The 22,398-nt window shown below is 40.2% G+C and overlaps 2 protein-coding genes across 4 annotated transcripts in view; one reads left to right on the plus strand and one right to left on the minus strand.

Moving 5' to 3' along the window:
- The window catches only part of LOC115224778 (methionine adenosyltransferase 2 subunit beta), a 49,082-nt gene extending 36,569 nt beyond the window's left edge, over positions 1-12,513 (minus strand). Inside the window, exons 1-2 of one of the 2 annotated variants that reach the window (XM_029795688.2) lie at positions 12,356-12,513; positions 9,331-9,524 (exon numbers count right to left, since the gene is read on the minus strand). In XM_029795688.2, coding sequence (XP_029651548.1) covers positions 9,331-9,498 — 168 coding nt within the window. In that variant the 5' untranslated portion in view covers positions 9,499-9,524; positions 12,356-12,513. Of the gene's footprint in view, positions 1-9,330; positions 9,525-12,335 lie in introns of both variants that reach the window. The other variant, XM_036513692.1, reaches the window with a different exon arrangement.
- A 7,916-nt stretch (positions 12,514-20,429) lies between these two features.
- The window catches only part of LOC115224780 (protein phosphatase 1 regulatory subunit 7), a 52,029-nt gene continuing 50,060 nt past the window's right edge, over positions 20,430-22,398 (plus strand). For both annotated transcript variants that reach the window (XR_005003943.1, XM_029795690.2), the window contains exon 1: positions 20,430-20,583. The gene's annotated coding sequence lies outside the window, so the exon portion shown is untranslated. The remainder of the gene's footprint in view (positions 20,584-22,398) is intronic.

A 22,398-nucleotide genomic window follows, 5' to 3' on the forward strand; every position in this document is an offset into this window, starting at 1 on the left:
GTGTGTGTGTGTGTGTGAGAGAGAGAGAGAGAGAGAGAAAACAGAGGGTGTATTGTGTCACACAAAATAGAATCAGAAATAGAGTCTGGATCTAATATGAAATCAAACTAAAATGCTTTGTGGATTGTGAATTGAGACTTGACTAAGTTCTTAGAGCAACTTTGGGGTCTCACTAAAAATGAACAAAGCTAGTCTTTGTTCGGCTGCTGTCCGTGCAACGTCTATATTCATCCCTTTGCCCATGAAATCTTGTATTTCCACACACGCCAGCATAAATTAATTCGTCCTTAGTCAAAAGACACCTGTTGCTATGATAGGGGTTACAAGTGAACAAACTAAATTTGTTTCTCCATTTTCTTATTTGTATTATATATATATATATATATATATACACACACACACACACATACACACAATGGGCTTCTTTCAGTTTCCACCTACCAAATCCACTCACAAGGCTTATTGAAGACACAACATACAAATTCAAGTCGGGACAGACTTTTACGATAAAAAAAATCACTTTACACGTTCTTCAAGGAGTTTAATAACAAATGTCAAGGCTGTAATGAAGATTACATACATCAAACAAAGCTTACTCTAAGAAATAGACTGACCGCCATTCACTGACAACAAATATGTGACCCCAGTACTAGACAGATTCCACTGAGTGGACACGCAGACATATGTGCAAAAAAATAAGTCTCCTAAATTCCAGGTCTTCCCACTCTACCTATGTTCGGCGAATACCACAGGTGACGCACGGATAAACAAAGAAAATACTTTCAGACAAAAGTACAAACCCAGATTTAACAAACTTTAACAGATTACATACACAAATAAGTATTAATGCATAAAATTTATTCTGCCACTTATCATGAGGAAACTACACACCCTGTAGTGAGTGTGTGCGATTTGAATATAGAGGCACCTACCTTCTCTTCGTGGTGACAGAGATCCTCCAGAGATGGCTGGTCCTTCCTCACAGCCCTACCCGAACACTAACAATAGCAGCTGCTAGCCCCAAAACCCTTTAGCGACTTCCTCGCACGTCTTGTCGCCAGCACGAGCCACGTTGGAAAAGGTCAACTTCCGCCCCCTGCGCACGCTTGACCGCTGACCCCTTCCGCTTGCCCCAGCTTCCGGTCGATGCACCCCGCTGCTGACGTCCGGCTGCTGACGTCATCCCACACGCCACCCTGATCTTAAAGATCACAATCTCTCCGCTCCATGTTGTAGTCTACCATCCAACCGGGAGAGCGCCTTGCTCGTCGAGATCTTCTCAAGCTGGGCTCCTCATTCTCCCCCTCTCCCGAATCATCGTCCGTCGAAGCAACAATCCTGCGAAGGTCCAAGACATGTCGCGGTGTGCCATCTACGAATACGTTGCTTCCAGAATTGATCGCCGTCACCGTTCCTCTGCTCCATTGAGACGTACAGCACGCCTTTGGTGGCTTGACCCAGACTTCCTCCCCTATTTTCACGCGAACAGGTCCCTTCTCTTCCTTGTGACCCTCCGGCGCTTTGCTCGGGTGCCTCCATTCATATTTGAACACAGCTCTCTGCGGCACAGATTCCTCAGCCTGTCCGGATCGGGGAGACAAATTGTACCAAAAAACTGCTTCAAGCGGCGAAATGTGCCCTCTTTCCGCTATGGCCTTGACTGTCCGATGGTGCCTCTCCACGATCCCGTTACCGCCCGGCCTATACGCTGCTCTGAACAAGCGTCGCACGTTCCATCGATCAAGCATAACCCTCAATGCTTCCGAACGAAACGCCGCCCCGTTGTCCATCAGTAGTTCTTCCACGGGACCTCTCTCTAAAAATATCCCGTTCAGGATCTGCACGATCTCGTCAGCAATGCCCGATCTCAACTCCCTCCAAATGGCCAGCTGGCCCGGCCCACAGTCGACCATGGAGATACAGGGTCCTGTCCACACCCAGGTGATGCATAGTGTACAGTTTCTTCAGTTCAGAGTCATCCAACCGACACGCCGCACTCCAACCGACACTCCTCCGGTTCTTCCAACCACGCCCTTTTCACCCTGGTCAGTACGTCCGCCTTGTTTTTCTCCGAAGGCACGAAGACCACGTTCAGCTTCAGTCCGAATTCGGCGATCAATTCACCTAGAACTCCTTGACGGCGCTTCACTAACATCTCCGCAGCACCTTTCGTCCGCACTCTCCTGTCACCGGTGATCACCGATCCTACCCAGCCAAGCACAGTGGCTGAATCCGTCCGCATTTCAATCGTGCGCAGCCCCCATTTCAAGGCCAAGTTCACCCCTTTCAGCAGCGCGTCTAATTCGGCGACATTGATGTGGTTGAAATCATCTGCTTTCCGAAGCCAGGCCGCGTCCTCCACCGCAGTGCCTTCGATTGCCAACACCACCCCTATCGCTATACTGCTAGCATCACACCAGATGGTCTCGCATTTCGTCTTGGGCACGTACCAGTTCCCCCTGACCGGGTCTTCCGCTCTTGTCCTCTCTAGGATCTCCTGCATCATCGCCACCGTCCCTTCTCCCACCTTGTCGCCCCACCTCTCTCCTTCCGCTCGTCTCTTGGTGTAACTACACGCCGTGCGCAGCCATCCAGCGATCGGGTAGTGACCGACCAACTTCCCACACACCGAGAACAGCTCTCTCCTGCTGACGCTGGAACTCAGCTCTGGGATTTCATTTCCTCTCCGGAACACCAATTCACCTGATCTATCTCTTCGCAGCTTCAGCCCCAGCACGGCTCCCCCTTCAATCGACTCCGGTGGCTTAGCAATCAGTCCGAACTTCTCCAGATGTCTCACTACCTCGTCGGCTGGCACTACAGTTTCGTCCACCAAAATGTCGTCAATGTAGGAGCTGGTGGCCTTTCTAATCTTGCCGTCTTTCCCTAGGACGGACCTAAGCACTGCCGCCATGATCTTCGGAGCGGAATTCAGCCCGAAACCCAGCCTGGTTAGACAGTACGTCCGGCCCTTGTACCGCACCAGCTGATATCGCCATAGTTTGTCGCTCACATGGAGCTGCAAGTATGCCGATCTCAAGTTGACAATCGTCGCTGCCTCAGTCGACTGTCTCCACTTACGCAATGCCTCACCACAAACGTCTGTCGCCTCACCTCCCGTGTGACACGATATGTGCTGGTTTAGCTCCCTGAAGTCCAGCACCGGTCTGACTTTTCCCTTCGTAGGCTGCACCACCGCCATCAGGGGTAGCACTCCGCCTGCTACCTCCTCCTTCCAAGGGACAAGGACCCCTTCCTCGATCCACCTCTCCACCTCGTCTTCAAACTCAACCCTGGCGTGGCCTTTCAGGGTATGCTGGTAACAGCTCACCCTGTTCTCCAGTGTCGGGGGCTCGTCCTTCCATTTCCACTCTATCGTCCACCGCTGACCATCGAATGCCGCCTGAAAGTCTTTGTCCTCGATGGTGTAAGCGGCGCAGTCCCTCGCGGGGCTCTGCTCCCTCTGGCGATCCTGACTCGCAGTGCACGACGCCCCCACGCTTCCGAACATGACCTCATTTCCCACAACACTGACGCCACCGAGGCAGTTGATGGCGTCCATCCCCATCACCACATCAACTCCATTTATCACGCGTTCGGCCACAATTGCCTGCAGCCTTAGCGTTGCGCCGCGCACCACTATCTCTACCTTGCTGCTGCCTCTGCAACAGATTTCGCTGCCGTCGACCGCCCGGACACTACACACCCCGTTCCATTCCTTCGTCACCCTCGAAGTCACCAGGGTGGTCGTACAGCCCGTATCCACAAGGGCCTTGAACGACTCCCCCTCGGCCTCCACGTCAATCAATGGCAGCGTCTCCAATAGCGCCTCTACTCGTTTGAGGGGAAAGTTCGAGAGGCAGCAACTTCCCCGCGGTCGTTTCCCTGGCCACAATCACAGGCAATGTGCCCTGTCTGCCTGCATCGATAGCAAACGGGCCCCGGCTGCGTACAGTCCCGCGCCATGTGCGGTCCCTGGCATCTAAAACATCCTGAGAACTGCCGCTCATCCCACACACCCAACAACCTAAATTTTAGTCAGACATTTGGAATGCCTTGATTATAACTAAACATGTTCACTCAACCATGTCAAAGCATATAAAAGGTTATAAACTTAATCATTCTCTACAAACACTTGACTGGGAAACATGTAGAGCATTGATTGTTTGGATATGTTCAGTCAACCATGTCAGCCTTAACTTGATACTAACAGACTGACATAGCAGGGTACCTACAAAAATTTCTAAGACCAGTCATGTCATTATCCTCAACCAATCAAATCCTAGTCAAGAGAGAGGCCACACCTTTCTCTTTGAACTTTTTGAAAATCAATGTAAACTGTGAAACCAGTTAAAACATTAAATATAATAATAAAACATATTTTAACTATTCTTAGTGCATTTTCAACTATTTTTCCTATATTTCTACACTTATGGAATAAAATAACTTTATTTTCTATACATATATATATATATCTATATATAAAATATATATAATATATATATGTATATATGTATTATATATATGTATATATGTATATATATATATATATGAATATATGTATATATATAGTCATATATGTATATATATATAGTCATACCCAATGACTGGTGTAGCAGCATAATAGTCAACTGCTACAAAGGTAAAGGCGATGCCCTAGATACAAATAACTACAGGGGCATCAAGCTGTTGGATCAGGTAATGAAGGTTACGGAGAGGGTTATAGCCCAGTTAATTAGAGAGAGAGTTAGCTTAGATGATATGCAGTTTGGGTTCGTGCCAGGGAAAAGTACTACTGATGCTATATTCCTGGTAAGACAGCTGCAGGAGAAATACCTAGCCAAAGGTAAGCCCTTGTACCTGGCTTTTGTTGACTTAGAGAAAGCCTTTGACAGGGTCCCCCGATCCCTTATCTGGTGGTCAATGAGGAAACTAGGGATAGATGAATGGTTAGTGAGAGCTGTGCGAGCCATGTACAGAGACGCAGCTAGTAAGGTGAGGGTTGGCAACGAGTACAGTGAAGAATTCCGGGTAGAGGTTGGGGTCCACCAAGGTTCAGTCCTCAGCCCCCTCCTATTTATCATAGTCCTCCAGGCAATAACGGAAGAATTTAAGACAGGATGCCCCTGGGAGCTCCTATATGCTGATGACCTTGCTCTAATTGCTGAGTCACTATCAGAACTGGAGGAGAAGTTTCAGGTGTGGAAACAAGGATTAGAATCGAAGGGCCTTAGAATCAACCTAGCCAAAACCAAAGTCCTAATAAGTAGGAAGGTGGACCAACCACAAACGACTTCAGGTAGATGGCCCTGCTCGATCTGTAAAAAAGGTGTAGGTAGAAACTCTATAAGGTGCACCAAGTGTAAGCTATGGACACATAAGAGGTGCAGCAATGTCAAAGGAAGGCTAACTAAGAAAATAGTTTTTGTCTGTGGCAGATGCTCAGGAGAAATAAACACTGGAAATGTGCAGAGTCCAACTTCTACCACGTTCCAGGGAGACAAACTAGAAGTAGTTGATAGCTTCCGCTACCTAGGAGACCAAGTCAGTAGCGGGGGTGGGTGTGCTGAAAGTGTAACTGCTAGAGTAAGAATAGCCTGGGCAAAGTTTAGAGAGCTCTTACCCCTGCTGGTGACAAAAGGTCTCTCGCTAAGAGTAAAAGGCAGACTATATGATGCGTGTGTACGTACAGCCATGCTACATGGTAGTGAAACATGGGCCGTGACAGCTGAGGATATGCGTAAGCTTGCAAGAAATGAAGCCAGTATGCTCCGATGGATGTGTAATGTCAGTGTTCATAATCGTCAGAGTGTAAGTACTTTGAGAGAAAAGTTGAACCTAAGAAGTGTCAGTTGTGGTGTGCAAGAGAGACGGCTGCGCTGGTATGGTCATGTGACGAGAATGGCTGAAGATAGTTGTGTGCAAAAGTGCTACAACCTAGCAGTTGAGGGAACCTGTGGAAGAGGTAGACCCAGGAAAACCTGGGACGAGGTGGTGAAGCACGACCTTCGAACTTTAGGTCTCACCAAGGAAATGACTGAAGACCGAGTCCTATGGAAGTGTGCTGTGCATGAGAGGACCCGGCAGGACTAGTCAGGCCATATCCCGTGGCCCCTACCTGGGACGTAGTCGATCCACCTGTGCATACCTTCCTTCTTGTGACACTTGTGAAGACCTGCTGAGGCAAGTGAAAATCAATCAAAATAGATGAACATCAATGGAATTTGTATCTTTGTGGTACCAGTGCCTGTGGCACACAAGAAAACCATCCGAACGTGGCCGTAGCCAGTACCGCGTCGACTCGCCTCCGTGATGTGGGAACATGGTGGCACATAAAAACACCATCCGAAGACCCGGCAAGACTAGTCAGGTCATAACCCGTGGGCCCTACCTGGGACGTAGTCAGTCCACCTGTACATACCTTCCGACTTGTGAAGACCTGCTGAGGCAAGTGAAAATCAAATCAAATCAAAACAAATCAAAATAGATGAACATCAATGGAATTTGTATCCTTGTGGTACCAGTGCCAGTGGCACACAAGAATCCATCCGAACGTGGCCGTAGTCAGTACCGCTTGTGGTACCAGTGCCGGTGGCACACAAGAATCCATCCGAACGTGGCCGTAGTCAGTACCACTTGTGGTACCAGTGCCGGTGGCACACAAGAATCCATCCGAACGTGGCCGTAGTCAGTACCGCATCACTGGCCATCCGATCGTGGCCGTTCGCCAGCCTCATCTAGCACCTGTGTCGGTGGATAGATGAACATCAATGGAATTTGTATCTTGTGGTACCAGTGCCTGTGGCACACAAGAAATCCATCAGTGCCGTAGTCAGTGCGGTGGGCACATGACAAACACCATCCGATCGTGGCCGTTCGCCAGCCTCATCTAGCACCTGTGTCGGTGGCACATAAAAACACCATCCGAAGACCCGGCAAGACTAGTCAGGCCATAACCCATGGCCCCTACCTGGGACGTAGTCAGTCCACCTGTGCATACCTTCTTCTTGTGACACTTGTGAAGACCTGTTGAGGCAAGTGAAAATCAAATCAATCAAAACAAATCAAAATAGATGAACATCAATGGAATTTGTATCTTTGTGGTACCAGTGCCGGTGGCACGTGGCACATAAGAAAACCATCCGAACGTGGCCGTAGCCAGTACCGCATCGACTGGCCTCCGTGCTGTGGGCACGTAACAAGCACCATCCGATCGTGGCCGTTTGCCAGCCTCATCTGGCACCTGTGTCGGTGGCACATAAAAACACCATCCGAGCGTGGCCGTCTGCCAGCCTCGTCTGGCACCTGTGTCGGTGGCACATAAAAACACCATCCGAGCGTGGCCGTCTGCCAGCCTCGTCTGGCACCTGTGTCGGTGGCACATAAAAAACACCATCCGAGCGTGGCCGTCTGCCAGCCTCGTCTGGCACCTGTGTCGGTGGCACATAAAAAACACCATCCGAGCGTGGCCGTTTGTCAGCCTCGTCTGGCACCTGTGTCGGTGGCACATAAAATCACCCACTACACTCTCGGAGTGGTTGGCGTTAGGAAGGGCATCCAGCTGTAGAAACACTGCCAGATCTGACTGGACTGGTGCAGCTTTCGGGCTCCCCAGACCCCAGTTGAACCGTCCAACCCATGCTAGCATGGAAAGCGGACGTTAAATGATGATGATGATGATGATGATGATATATATGTTTCTTTTCTGTGTATATTTCTGTTGAAGAGCGTAGGCTCGAAACGTAAAAGATTTGTTCTATTTCTATTCCTGAGCGCCATATTAATACAGTTGTTTGTTTGTACTCCACCTGCCTTCGTCTTTTGTTTATTTTCTTAAACCTTCCCATTATATATATATATATGTGTGTGTGTATATATATATATATATATATATATATACACACATACACACATATATTACACATTCTACTCTACACTTCATAATCCATTTAAGTCATCTTGCCTAAAACTGACCTCGCCTGTGCTTGTGCCACGTAAAAAGCACGAAGTCCACTTTGCTGAGTGGTTGGTGTTAGGAAGGGCATCCAGCTGTAAAAATTCCCGCCAAATCAGTCACAGAAGTCTGGTGCAGGCTTCGGACTGGTTTGCTCTTGTGGAAGATGAATGTTAAACGATGATGATGATATATATATATATATATATAATCAGAAACACACACGCACACTCACACCCACACATGTACATATAGTTCACAGACGAGATCCAGATATTCTCTGTACAGAAGACACTTAGTAATGCTCAAAAGATTCAAACTTAGACTTCGATGTCTTTACAGGGGATCATTGCACAAGGTGAAGAAAGGCTATAAGAGGGATCAGGTTGAACAGGTATAGAAGCAATTATGTGGATAAGCAAATGAGACACGTTATTATCATCATCATCATTTAATGTCTGCCTTCCATGCTGGCATGGGTTGGACAGTTTGACAAGAGCCTGCACCAGACTTCTGTGTCTGTTTTGGCAGCGTTTTTATGGCTAGATGCCCTTCCTAACACCAACCACCCAGCAGAGTAAACATCAAATACAAAATACATATACATGCAAAACATGGACACTTTCAGATGATGAATTTTTATGTATAGATATTTATATGAATAGGTCCAACTTACACAGGCTACAGACAACAGAGAAAAGTAAAAGGTTGGAAGATTAAAGGTGTTATAAGTCCAACAGCTGTTTCGGGGGGCTTGGTGATCCATAATAATGTCGGTAGATTTAGTACATCCCAATATGCTGCCGTATGGATGCAATTAACATTAGATGAGACGAGCTTCTGTCATCAATGTAGAGATCTTACATTTCAGATCTTAATCCAGACCCTTGATTTTCTCTATCATTTGTACCCTGTGTAAGAAGGACTTATTTATATAAATAGCTATATATTTATACATAAAAATTCATCATCTGATGGTTTCCACTTTTTGCTTCCTCTCATTTTGCATGTATACACATATATATATTTTGTATCCGATGCTTAATATATTCAACATGTTTGGCGGCGAGCTGGCAGAAACATTAGCATGCCAGGCGAAATGCTTAGCAGTATTTCGTTTGTCTTTACATTCTGAGTTCAAATTCTGCTGAGGTCAACTTTGCCTTTCAGCTTTTTCGGGGTCGATTAAATAAGTACCAGTTACACACTGGGTTCGATGTAATCGACTTAATCCCTTTGTCTGTCCTTGTTTGTCCCCTCTATGTTTAGCAATAAAGAGATTAATATATTTAATATGTTTGAGGTATCTAATTTGTTTTATCTACATACTTGCCTCTATCTATACATGGATGTATAAATGTGTAAACGGTTCTTACTTTTCTATTGGTCACCCAAGTAATCTGTTGAACTGGGAAGAATTTTTTAATTTCTTCTGGATATTTGACCATGTTGAATAATTCACAGAGCTTTCCACGATGGTCTTTGAACTGCTTAATGTGGCAGATGTAGACATCCTTCACGTGTGTTGGAATTATTTCAACCATTCTCTCGTAGTAACAACACTCTTTACCTGAAATGTCACAGTAAGTACAAATAACAAATTAGTTTACATATAGTAAATTTGTGTGCAGGTATGTGTGTGTGTGCACGCGCATGCACACGTGTGTATGTGCCTGTGTGTATATACAGGCATAGTTGTAACCGTGTTGATAGGTTCATGCATAGGGTGCAGGCATGGCTGTGGAGTTTGCATCTAAACTACATGGTTCTAGGTTCAATACCACCATGTGACACCTTGAATGTGTTTATAAAACATCTTTTTGGGATCTTTTCCTTTTGAACGGCAGACAATTTCTAGTTAACTAAACACTTTAAAACTTCGTATACTGGTAGAATGTGTCAAAATAAAATATTTTTTTCTCTTGGCTTTCTTGAGAAAATTGTAATTTGTTTGTTTAACGTAGTTTAATTTTTCGAATTTTAACCAATCCTATGCTCTCGTTTGAGCTAAAATCATTTGCTGCGTCTAAAACTGAGACATCCTGTAACTAACCCTAAACCTCCCCCCTAACCCTAACCCTAAATTTTTTTTCTTAATTGTTAAATTAATTTAATTGTTACGCGTGTAAAAAAAACTAAAGCAATGGAATTAAATTAATTTAACAATTAAGAAAAAAAATTAGCGTTAGGGTTAGTGGGGAGGTTTAGGGTTAGTTACAGGATGTTGTCTCAGTTTTAGACACAGCAAATGATTTTAGTTGAATGGAGGTAATCGATTGGTTAAAATTGCCGAAATGCTCGAATTTTCAGACGCAATATCTTACAAACTATAAAATTTTCTCAATAAAACCAAGAGAAAATGAAGTTTTATAAACACATTCTACCAGTATACGAAGTTTAAAAGTGTTTAGTTAACTAGAAATTGTGTTGACATCTGCCGTTCAAAAGGAAAAGATCCACAGATTGGGTTTATTTACATTTGTGAAGAAAAAAAGATACCCTTCCCCCCACCCCTAACCCTAAAACAGATTGAAATGCAATAGATCGATACTAGGGTCATAATTATGGGTGACAATTTCATATGACACCGCTAGAAAAAAACTGCCGTTCAAACCGAAAAGATCCCAAATACCTATTTTTCCGAAGGTTATGATGAAACAAAGCCAACCTGTGCGAATTTTGCGAAACCCCTCGTCCCACCTACAAAAATGTTTCCACAACAAATTCCGGTATAATCGAAATGTACATCACCAGAAGCGCATTTGTAGTAAATGTCGTTAAAATATATCCATTTTTCTGAAAGTTAAGGAATGTTTGCAATTCAAGCAGATTAAACGGTAATTTTATAGTATTCCACATTCTGAAACATTTCGAATTTACATGTACAGGGAGAATAAAGCAAAAATTCTTACGCCTCGACCATTCATAATAATCTTTCACAATTAAATTTCTTTTGTCTTCGTTTTATTTTCATTTATACTTTAGCCATTATGTAAACAAAAAAAAAACCTTTTCCATACGGCACAGAAATTAAATCAAGGTGAAAACAAGATATCATAGACATAATTACCAATAAATTTAGTTTTATAAACTTTTTTTTTTTTCCTTCCACAAAGACAAACAAATAAACTTTGACAAGGTGTTGCTGTGATAAACTGCTTTTATGCTACACGAGATATTTTCTGTACCATTAGACTTTGCTTCGGTCAACAGATATCCTTTTGTATATTTTAAATTACTGAAATTATTGCTTTATAGAAGAGAAATGTCTTTCGAAATTCTCTTTTTGTCTTTTACACATCAGTTTCTGCATGTGTTTAATTTTTTTCCCTCTTAAAAAATGTGAAGGGGTGGTTAAAGTATTTCTGTTTCATCTTTGTTATAATTGTGAATTCGAATCGATTCAGAATGTGAAATACAATAAAATAACTATAAAAAGGGAAAGAAATATTTTATTAGTGGTTGTTGTTGGGGGCGGTAGGAGCAACGTTTAAAATATAGGGAATTCATTTCTGTTTTTCTTTTTAACTAAAAATTTGAATTACATGTATTTCAGAAATATGGAAGAAGAACAAGGGGTGTAGAAATAATTTTTTAATACTCGGGTGGTTGTATGCGGTCACTGCGGTTACACCTTGGACAGGTGTAGACAGAAGTCCATTGTATGAATGTATTTGTCAGCAGGTTTGTTTGTATGTTCCTACCAAGTCTTGGCAACCTGTGGATTTTTTTAAATGGATGTTTAAATTTGGGGGGGGGGGGCAATCTTTCGTAAAAAGTACTTGAGTAGTGAAAGTACTTGTTCGGCAATTTCCAAAAAAATTCTTTTATTTCTTTATTTATTCTTCAGCCGGATCGCTTATGCTTCTGAACGTGTGTGTGTCTGTGTATGTACATTTGTGTAGGTAAGTATATGTGTTTGTGTGCAGGTATGAATATTTGTGTATGTATGTGCATACACAAATATACATGCACAAAAAACTCATAAATGTTATTCAGCTGAAAAAATAAAGTAAAGAAATAAAAAACATTTACGGAAATTGCGAAAACAAAAAATCCATTTCGCATACTTTCTTCGAAAAATTCCCTTTTTTGTTTTATAAAAGGCTATTCTACATGATTTTGAAGTGTGTGGTGCAAAAAATAAAGAAAGAAAGAATGCCAAATGAAGAATAGAAACTGAAAGATTGAAAAATCCCGACGAAAACGGATAAAATCGAACTTATTTGGGACACCTCATTCCGAAAGCCCGCCCGTTTTTTCAATATTAAGTAGGACTTATTTCACACGTATTCAAAACACGAAGTTGTTGACGGCAAAATGTCAACAAAATTAAATACAGGGATTTTTCTCAGAAACGTAATTAAACGCACATACTCACGCATACAGATATGTACGCACCTGTGTAGATGTTTATGAATGCTCCGGTTTTATATACAAAATATAGGCGTGGCTGTGTGGTAAGAGGCCTCAACAATAGGTTCCGAGTTCAGTCCCACTGCGTGGCACCTCGGCGAGCTGGCAGAAACGTTAGCACGCCGGGCGAAATGCTTAGCGGTATAGGTTAGTGTCTTCTACTGTAGCCTGGCATCGATCAAAGCTTTGTGAGTGGATTTGTAAGCCAGTCGTATATAAAAGGTAATGGGTTATGTCTGTGTGAGTGAGTACAAATGCTTAAAGCCGGACAGGTTCGCACACACACATATATATAAATATATATGAGCCTGTCTAGATATACAATTATATGCATGAGAACACATACATACAAACAAACAAAAATATCGTTAATGTTGAAATTTCAATGGAGGTGCATTGTATCTAGGTTAGAACGCAGTTCTTTATTGGCATTGAAATAAAACTGAACAATGACATACATAGATTTTGCAAGTTGTGTTTCTTATTTCTTTACTGCTCACCAGGGGCTACACAGAGAGGGGACAAACAAGGACAGACAAACGGATTAAGTCGATTATATCGACCCCAGTGCGTAACTGGTACTTATTTAATTGACCCTGAAAGGATGAAAGGCAAAGTAGATCTCGGCGGAATTTGAACTCAGAACGTAGCGACAGACGAAATACCTATTTCTTTACTGCCCACAAGGGGCTAAACACAGAGAGGACAAACAAGGACAGACAAACGGGTTAAGTCGATTATATCGACCCCAGTGCGTAACTGGTACTTATTTAATCGATCCCGAAAGGATGGAAGGCAAAGTCGATCTCGGTGGAATTTGAACTCAGAATATAGCGACAGACGAAATACCTATTTCTTTACTACCCACAAGGGGCTAAACACAGAGAGGACAAACAAGGATAGACGAAATCTCTCTCTCTATATATATATATATATATATTTATATATATATATATATTGTTACGAACCTGCCGTCGCTCAAACTCTTCTCAGCTCCTTAATCCTATCTGCCTGTCCTCCTCTACGCTGTCATCCTCTTGCTTGTCTGTCTTTCACATTCACTGTCTCCAGCAGAACTACCTGTCACCAACTCGCTCTGTTCCCGACTGTCCAACAAACTCACAGCTCCCGCATTTTTAAAGGGGTGGTTCCTCGACCCTTCTTTGACCGAAACAAGGCCAAAGGTCTCCTCCGAATACATAAAACTTTCCAGAAACTGACAGAACAAAAGATTTACTCGTCTGCTTGATTTACTCGTCAATATATATATATGAAAAACTGAAACATTTAGGGTGGAACTTATATATGTTTACTAATTTATATTATTTATTTGCATTATTATGTATATGTATATTTTTATATGTATAGGAGTGTGAGTATTTGCACTCATATGTATATGTATATCTCCGAAGAGGCCTTATGATACTTTTGTAAATGTCTCATTTATATCCATATATTGACCTATATTCTCTTTTTTATATATATTCTACTTATTATACAACATTACTCTTTTATGTACATTCCTTTATGTACACTGATTTGTTCTGCTTTTTTATGTTTAACCCTACAGTCTCTTATGTGGTGGTTTAATAAAGTATGTGATTGAGTATTATCTGATAATTGATATTTGATTTAGATGTATTTCTCCATTTTCTTATCTTGTATATATATATATATATATATATATATATATGGATGAATGAATTACTTTTGTTTACAGTTAACAATGAAAATTCAATAAACAGTTACCAGGGAAGCAAAATTCATGCAAGTAACAAGGATGTAGCAACCTATTCAAAGGTAGAAACTCCATATATATAATCAAAATCGAAATCGATCAACATCAATGGAAATTGCAGTTGTGATACCAGTGCCAATGGTACATAAGAGAACCATCCGAACATGGCTGTTGCCAGCGCCGCCCCGACTGGCCTCGTGCCGGTGGCATGTAAAAAGCACCATCCGATCGTGGCCATTTGCCTGCCTCGTCTGGCACCTGTGCCGGTGGTACGTAAAAAGCACCCACTACACTCGCGGAGTGGTTGGCGTTAGGAAGGGCATCTAGCCGTAGAAACATTGCCAGATCAGACTGGGCCTGGTGCAGCCTTCTGGCTTCTCAGACCCCTAGTTGGACCGTCCAACCTATGTTAGCATGGAAAGCGGACGCTAAACAATGATGATGATATATATAGGGCAAGGAAGAAAATGGAGAAGAGACAAACATCAGTAAGATTTATTTACTATTATCATAGGAATAAATAAATAAATAGTACTCCAGTCTTACAGTCGTTTCTACTTTGGGGATCCAGTATGCTACAGTTGACATATCATACAAAAATTGAACTCCAAAGCTTCATCAGAGTCAGTAAGTCCATAATGGTGAGGATACAAGGTAAAAAGTAAAAAAGTAAAGCCCAAGGCTATATTCAGAAGTTGTGAGATCACATCTTATTGCAATTTGATGGAGGAGATAATAATGATAAACCTCTCCACACTAGATGATTGCTGAGGAAACACTCCATGCCCTAGCACCTGTACTGGTCAAGGAAAGGTCAGTCCTTTTTTTAGGGTTTGACCTATATTATCGACCATAGTCTTTATAACAGAAAACACTTCCTACCATTTCTTTTTTTGTGTCAGCCTGACCAAGGAGCAGCTCTTTCCCTTTGCCCTTCACTCCACATACAAAAAGAAGCCTCCTATGTGCAAGAAAGACAATGCTACCTTTATTAATTCTTCCTTTCTAGTCAGCACCGTACATTCCTTACTCTTTCACTCTCTACTGACAGACAACTTCTACATACTACCAACTACTAACCAGTGAGCCAACCTTTTTCTACACTATCACTGCAATTACTACTGTCTTTGGTACATTTTGGTTATCTCAACCCCATTAAAAAAATTGGGTAATCTTCTCCATGTTTTATGAGAAATATCGGTACTTTTGGTTTAACCTCAATTAAACAAAAAAACAAACAAAATCGAAAAGATAAAACATCTTATGGAATCTGATAATATTTTTATAAAAAGTCATACAAAACTGAAAAAAATTAAGCATCTTACTCAATCTTTTTTACTTGTTTCAGTCATTTGACTGCGGCCATGCTGGAGAACTGCCTTTATAGTCGAGCAAATCGACCCCAGAGCTTATTCTTTGTAAGCCTAGTACTTATTCTATCGGTCTCTTTTGGTGAACCGCTAAGTTATGGGGACACAAACACACCACCATCGGTTGTCAAGCAATGTTGGGAGACAAACACAAACACATATATGCATATACGACGGGCTTCTTTTAGTTTTCATCTACCAAATCCACTCACAAGGCTTTGGTCAGCCCGAGGCTATAGAAGAAGACACTTGCCCAAGGTGCCATGCAGTGGGACTGAACCCGGGACCATGTGGTTGGTAAGCAAGCTACTTACCACACAGCCACTCCTGCGCCTGATAGCATTTTTATAACAAATCATACCATACCTACTGAGGAGGCCAAATTTCAACAATGTGTGGAAGTATTGAATCAAAAGGATCTAACTTTTTCAATCCAATTTCTTGTCGCCACATTAACTCTATTTTCTAGTGGGGAGACAACCCAGTTTTTTAATGGGGATGAGATAACCAAAAAGTACCCTGTCCTTTTAATTACTTGTTGAGCAAATAAATGTATGTAAATAATATTTCTTCCTTCTTGGTGTTGATTCTTCCATGTTTACTGGAACTCCAACACAAGAACCTTTAGACTTTACATCTACATACTACATTTAGTAGTGGGCTACATCATATCGACATGATGTGGTACATCACAGTCAGCCTGCTACATATATATATATATATATATATATTATATATATATATATATATATATATATAATTATATTAGAGATAAAACCACTATTAGGCAAATCAAACAGTGAAAAACATAAACCAATACACAATATAATTTATATTTATACTGTGAAATTTGATTTAATCTTAAATCTAATTTTTCCCTGTAAATTTGGATTTACTCCCTAATATTTTATATATATATATATATATATATATATATATATATATACATATATATATACATACATATATATACTATGTATGGTGCATCAGCATGGCCGCGGCACTGAGCTGAAACTAGAGAAAATATATATATATATATATATATATATATTATATATATATATATACATATATATATACATATATATATATACATATATATAGTCGAAATTGTAACAATATATAGAAGTTTCAGTGGCACGATAATTTGTTTACGAAATATACGGCGTTATTTTAATTATGTATCTTATGATAATAACGTACATCGACTGGGTATAGATGTCCGTATGCATTTTTATGGATGTTTGTGAGTAGATTTGTATGTAAGCATGTGTGTGTGTGTGTGTGGGCTGGTATCTCTTATGTTGTGATTTGTCTGTGTATGTGCGTGTGGGCGCACGTTTGCAAGTGTGCGTGTGTGATATTGCTTAACAAACCAACTGTAAAGAAGACAATTGTAATTTAAATTTAAATGTACAAGCCAATCATATTTTAGCGTTCAATTCTTAACTATTTCTGAACGTAATACTGTATTTGTGTCGCAGTTGAAATTATAAATTGCACTCGTATGTACATTTATACACCTGTGGAACTTAATATCATGTAAACCAAATGCTTTTATTTCTCATTTTGTATGTATATGCAGATATTTAATGCTTTGCATGGTACTGTAGTACTATTGTTGTTCTTGGTTTTGCTATTATGTTGCTAATAATGTGATCTATATATTGTTTTGCTAGTATTAGGGTTATTAATAATAAGAATAATGATATCGGTAGCATTAGTGGTAATGATAATAGTAATGATGTTAACATTAATGACATTTTGTAAATTAATATAAATTAATATAATGTACTCTTGACTCTGTATATCTGCATTTGAGTATTAATATGTGTATGTTTTCTACATTGTAATATCATAATATTACGTTGAAAAACTGTTACATTAAATATAGAATATATGTATGTTTATTGATATATATTATTTATATTATTATATATATGTATATATATATATATGTATAGGAGTATGAGTATATGCACTCATATGTATGTGTATATGATATATTATGGGTATGTACCCACACTTATATGGGTGTATATTTAATTTGGTTTGTATTTCATAATCTCCGAAGAGGCCTTGGGATATTTTTGTAAATGTATCATTTATAACTACATATTGACCTATCACACATAGCTAATATAAGTAAATTGAGACACCCATATCTGCATGGCCGAAACAGCTGTAAGATGTAGTTTATATTTATTTATATTCTCTTATACATATTGTACTTATTGTATCATATTACTCCTTCATGTACACTGTTTTGTTCTATATTATTATGTTTGACCTTAATGTTCATATGTAGTGGTTTAATAAAGTATGTGATTGGGTATTATCTGGTAGTTGATAATTGATTTAGTTGTATTTCTCCATAGTTACGGAGAAAATCGATTAAAACTTTTCTAATGGAATTCCCCTGTTTGTTCTGCCATTAAAACAACCAGCTGCTCACACAGCCGGCATATACCATTTTGCTAGCAACAAGGGGAGTACAGGATGACAGTCAGCCAAAACTTTCGCTATGTTGTCTCTCTTCTTTCACCTCTTAGTGGGGTTAATAATCTTAATCTTTAGTTACAGTTTCTCATTCAAACTACATAACAGGCAGAATTGTCAGATTAAGACAATAGGGTGTTTTGAGGGAGATTTGGCTGCTATTTCTACCAGGTCTAGCTACCATGTAGAGGTCTGAACTTAATTTTCATTCACATATTTGCATTTCAAAAATTTTAAATAATCTTTTCCATAAATCAGCTATCATTAAAATTTTATACGATGTCCTCATATTTTCTATATGTGTGTGTACCTTAAAAGACATCAGTCATCACGACACAGAACTTCACTCACTCTATCTCTCTTTCTCTCTCACATAAACACATGCCAGCATACACGCACACACACACACACATCCATTTCATATATCTTCTTTCATTTTCTGCTCTCTGCAAATAAAATTTTTTACGGATACAACTGCTTGCAAAAATAGGGATTAATGTATGATTTCTTTCTATGTTCACAATTAAATCAATGTTTTAATGATTAGACAGCAGTCCAATAGAATAGTTCTCAGAAACAGACTACATACAAATTCGTTCTTCACAACTCCTGAAGCTGTTTTCTGACAAGGGGAGGGGAGTCAGGAAATTTTCATACAGCTGGAGGCTCTACGACCAAGTTCCTTGATCATTGTCCTTGCAGTTGCAAGCACCTTGTCAGGAGGGCCTCCCAAACAAGCATCAATGAGGTACCAGACATTTAGGTCTAGGTCAGCTCCCATCTTGGTAACATCATCAATACCCAATGGCAAATAGGCAGGACCAAGTGGATCACCCTGTTGGACTCCAGAGGCAGATGGGATGAGGTGGTCACCAAATGAGAGGTCGAAGGGCTCCCGATAGGCTTGCCAAGCAAAGTGATAAAGTGGTGGAGAATTCTCCCTTACTGTGTGGAGGATGACGTCTTGACTGATCGAGTTAAAAGCATTCTTAAGGTCAAATTTGAGGATGACCTTTCGGGATTCAGAGGGCAAGTTGGTGAAAGCCCTGGTGGCATGAGCAGCAGCCTCACAACCTAGCTTAATTCCCACTCCTAGCTGAATAAGGTAAAATTCCTTGGTTAGGCAGTTAGAAACTGCGGACATGCACACTTTTGTTGTGTGCCATCGCAAAGTACAACCAACTGCTATGGGGCAGAGGTCACCGTTGGGCTTGATGAGACCAAATAATTTGGTCCCTAAGAACAGGGGACGATTGTAGGCAAGGACACTCTCAGACAAGAACAAGTTTATGATTTGTGTTAGGTTCTCCAAGAGTTCAAGCTTAGCATCACCAGCTGACAGGGAGATACCACCCTTAAGATGCTGAGGTCATAAGCCATCAATCCCAGCGCCAGAACCTGCTGAGGTCATAAGCCATCAATCCCAGCGCCAGAACCTGCTGGAAAAGAGGCAACTGCCCTCCTGACATTGTCAGGAGTGAAGATGAGTTGTAGAAAATTTGGTGGTTTGGGTCAGTGTAGGTGATTATCTGGAGGGGCTGGAGGACGTTTCTCCTTCAGTTGGTTGAGGGAGTCTGTGGTACAAGGGATGAGGGAGGGCAGAGAGGAAAGAAGGCAAACAGCCCTTTTAATGTCAAATCCACTGAATTTGGCATTAACAGCCTTCTCTAAGTTTGGACGTGGTTGAGCTGATGACCGACCTGAGATGAACTGCCGTTTCAGGAAGAAGTGAGGGATCCACTATTCCCATTCATCACTTGGAGGAAGACAGTCCATAATTCTTTGTAATGTTTATAGGGTGAAAATTAACAAAGAGAAGTAAAGAATATTATTTTATTTAACAAATACAGGGGCAAATCAATGCAGTTCTAAAGCAGTACGTTTAATCTTCAGAAAGTGTAAAACAAAACTATTTTTAAAACACCGTATGCTAATTAAGCAACTTCTATAACAGAGACTATATACTCAATACATTTTTTAAAGAGTTAGGTATCAGTTTTATTGGAATATAACACATTTAGAAATGATACATATGTAATACAATAACACATTAAAAATACAAATCCAAGATCCGGAGAAACGAATGGGAAAACAACAAAGAAACAAAAAAGCACAAGGCTAGCAATTTCGGGGCAGGGGATAAGACTATTTCATTGACCCCAGTGTTCAACTGGTACTCATTTTATCGACTCCGAAATTATGAAGACCCCGGCGGCATTTGAACTTAAAACGTAAAGTAGGAGGAAATGCCGCTCAACATTTATCCGGCGCGGAAATGATTCTGCCACTTCGCTTGCCTTACGAATATATTATATTGCATGATACTGCATAGGATTCCTGGATGTCTTGAACCCGGAAAAGAGGTTCCGTACTGTACTTCAAATGGTTAGAAGAAATTTAATCATGATTCATTCATAATTTTCTCTGCCGAAATGTAATTTCTATATGGCATGATTCAAAAGTACGGCTGATGAATGTCAATGGCGCTAGCTTTCATGACGGATGTGACGTCACAGTGTACTAAGGTCTGTTGGAAGTGAATCGTTTGTCGTCCCGTTATTGACCCTCACCATTGAATACATAACCACATACATCAACAATACTAGGTAGGTGATGCGATATTCTTTTTTGAACTATTGAACAACAGGTAAGGTTACTGAATCTGTACATAACGACCTCTGGCAAAAACGAAGCATCACCTAGACACCAAATGCTTGGTGTCCCTGAATGTCTACAAAACTTCTCAACTATGGTGTTGTGTTTTATTGTTGATAAGGTATATTTTAAAACAATAATTCAGTTGGGTTAATGAGTCTTAGTAATTATAGGATTCTTTATTGGCTTAAAAAATTATTATTTACGCTACCTATGTGGATTCTGAATATATACAAACATTTCTACGATATGTTGTTTAATGTCTATAAAATACATCATAAAATAGTAATTACCTCAGTTTAATTAAATCATAGTTGTAATTTGGGTGAATGTAACAAGTCGTTTGTGGTCCCTTCTGTTTTAAATCGGAGGTCGTTGTTCACGACGACTTCGCATGGACCAGTAGAATTAATGATAAAAAGTGATCTAGTCATGATTTCACCGTCTTTCATTTTCAGATATAGGATATAGTATATCTATGAACTGTGTTCGCCGATTTATCCTTAGCGGCATTTCGTCTGGTTTTACGTTCTGAGTTCAAATTCCGCTCAAGTCGTTGTTGGCATTTATCCTTTCGGGATCGATATATAGTTGAGTAGTGGTGTTGATGTAATCGACGGCGGAATTCTAGTTTAAGCATCCCATTATGACCCCCCTCGTAACTTCCTTTATTTTTTGGAATTTTCAGAAAAGTTTTACGAATTAGTGTTCTACGCGTGTATGAGTTCCCTCTCGTATGTAGAACAGAAACTCGCAAAATTTGGTTAATGTTTACAATCCGAAAAAATAATGGAATGGGTGTAAAACAATGAGTAGGAAACGAATAGGAAAAAAAATGCGCGCAAAGCAACTGGAAGGTGGGGAAAGGACTTCGGAAAATTAACAAAATCCAAGTTTTTCCCTCATAACTTTTAGGAAAATGGGGGTTTTTTCAATGAAATTTTATAGAAATACCTTTCAAACGCCATACATTGTGATTATAAAGTAATTTGTGAGGAAAATCTTTTCCCAAAGGTGGGAAGAGGACTTCGGAAAATTCACAAGATCCAAGTTTTTCCCTCATAACTGTATATATATATATATATATATATATGTATGTATGTATGTGTGTGTATGTATGTATATATATATATAATATATGTATGTATATATATATATAATATATGTACATATATATATATATATATGTATGTATGTATGTGTGTGTGTGTATGTATGTATATATATATAATATATGTACATATATATATATATATATAATATATATATATATATATATATATATATATATGTATCTCTCTCTCTATATAGATATATATATATAGAGAGAAAGTAATAACGAATGAATGACAATAACGACGAAGGATTAAAAAAGCATAAAAATAATTGAAAATGAAACAAAATTGAATCCAAAACACTAAAAATTATTGAAAGTGGGTAGAAATAAGCACTATGTAGTGTAGTGGTACTACGTTAGGGTATCTGTAGAAAGTTGAATGATTCCGGAGTATAACGAGGAAAAATTTGGATCTTGGGAATTTTCCGAAAGTCCTCTCTCTACCTCAAGATTTTCTCCACAAATTACTTTATAGTCGTAATGTATACTGTTTCAAAGGTATTTATATAAAATTTCATTGAAAAAAACTTTTCCTAAAAGTTATGAGGGAAAAACTCGGATTTTGTGAATTTTCCGAAATCCTCTTGGAGTGGTTGGCGTTAGGAAGGGCATCAGCTGTAAAAACTCTGCCAGATCAGACTGGAGCCTG

This window comes from Octopus sinensis, linkage group LG26, assembly GCF_006345805.1.
Source record: "Octopus sinensis linkage group LG26, ASM634580v1, whole genome shotgun sequence".
Lineage (NCBI taxonomy): Eukaryota > Metazoa > Mollusca > Cephalopoda > Octopoda > Octopodidae > Octopus > Octopus sinensis.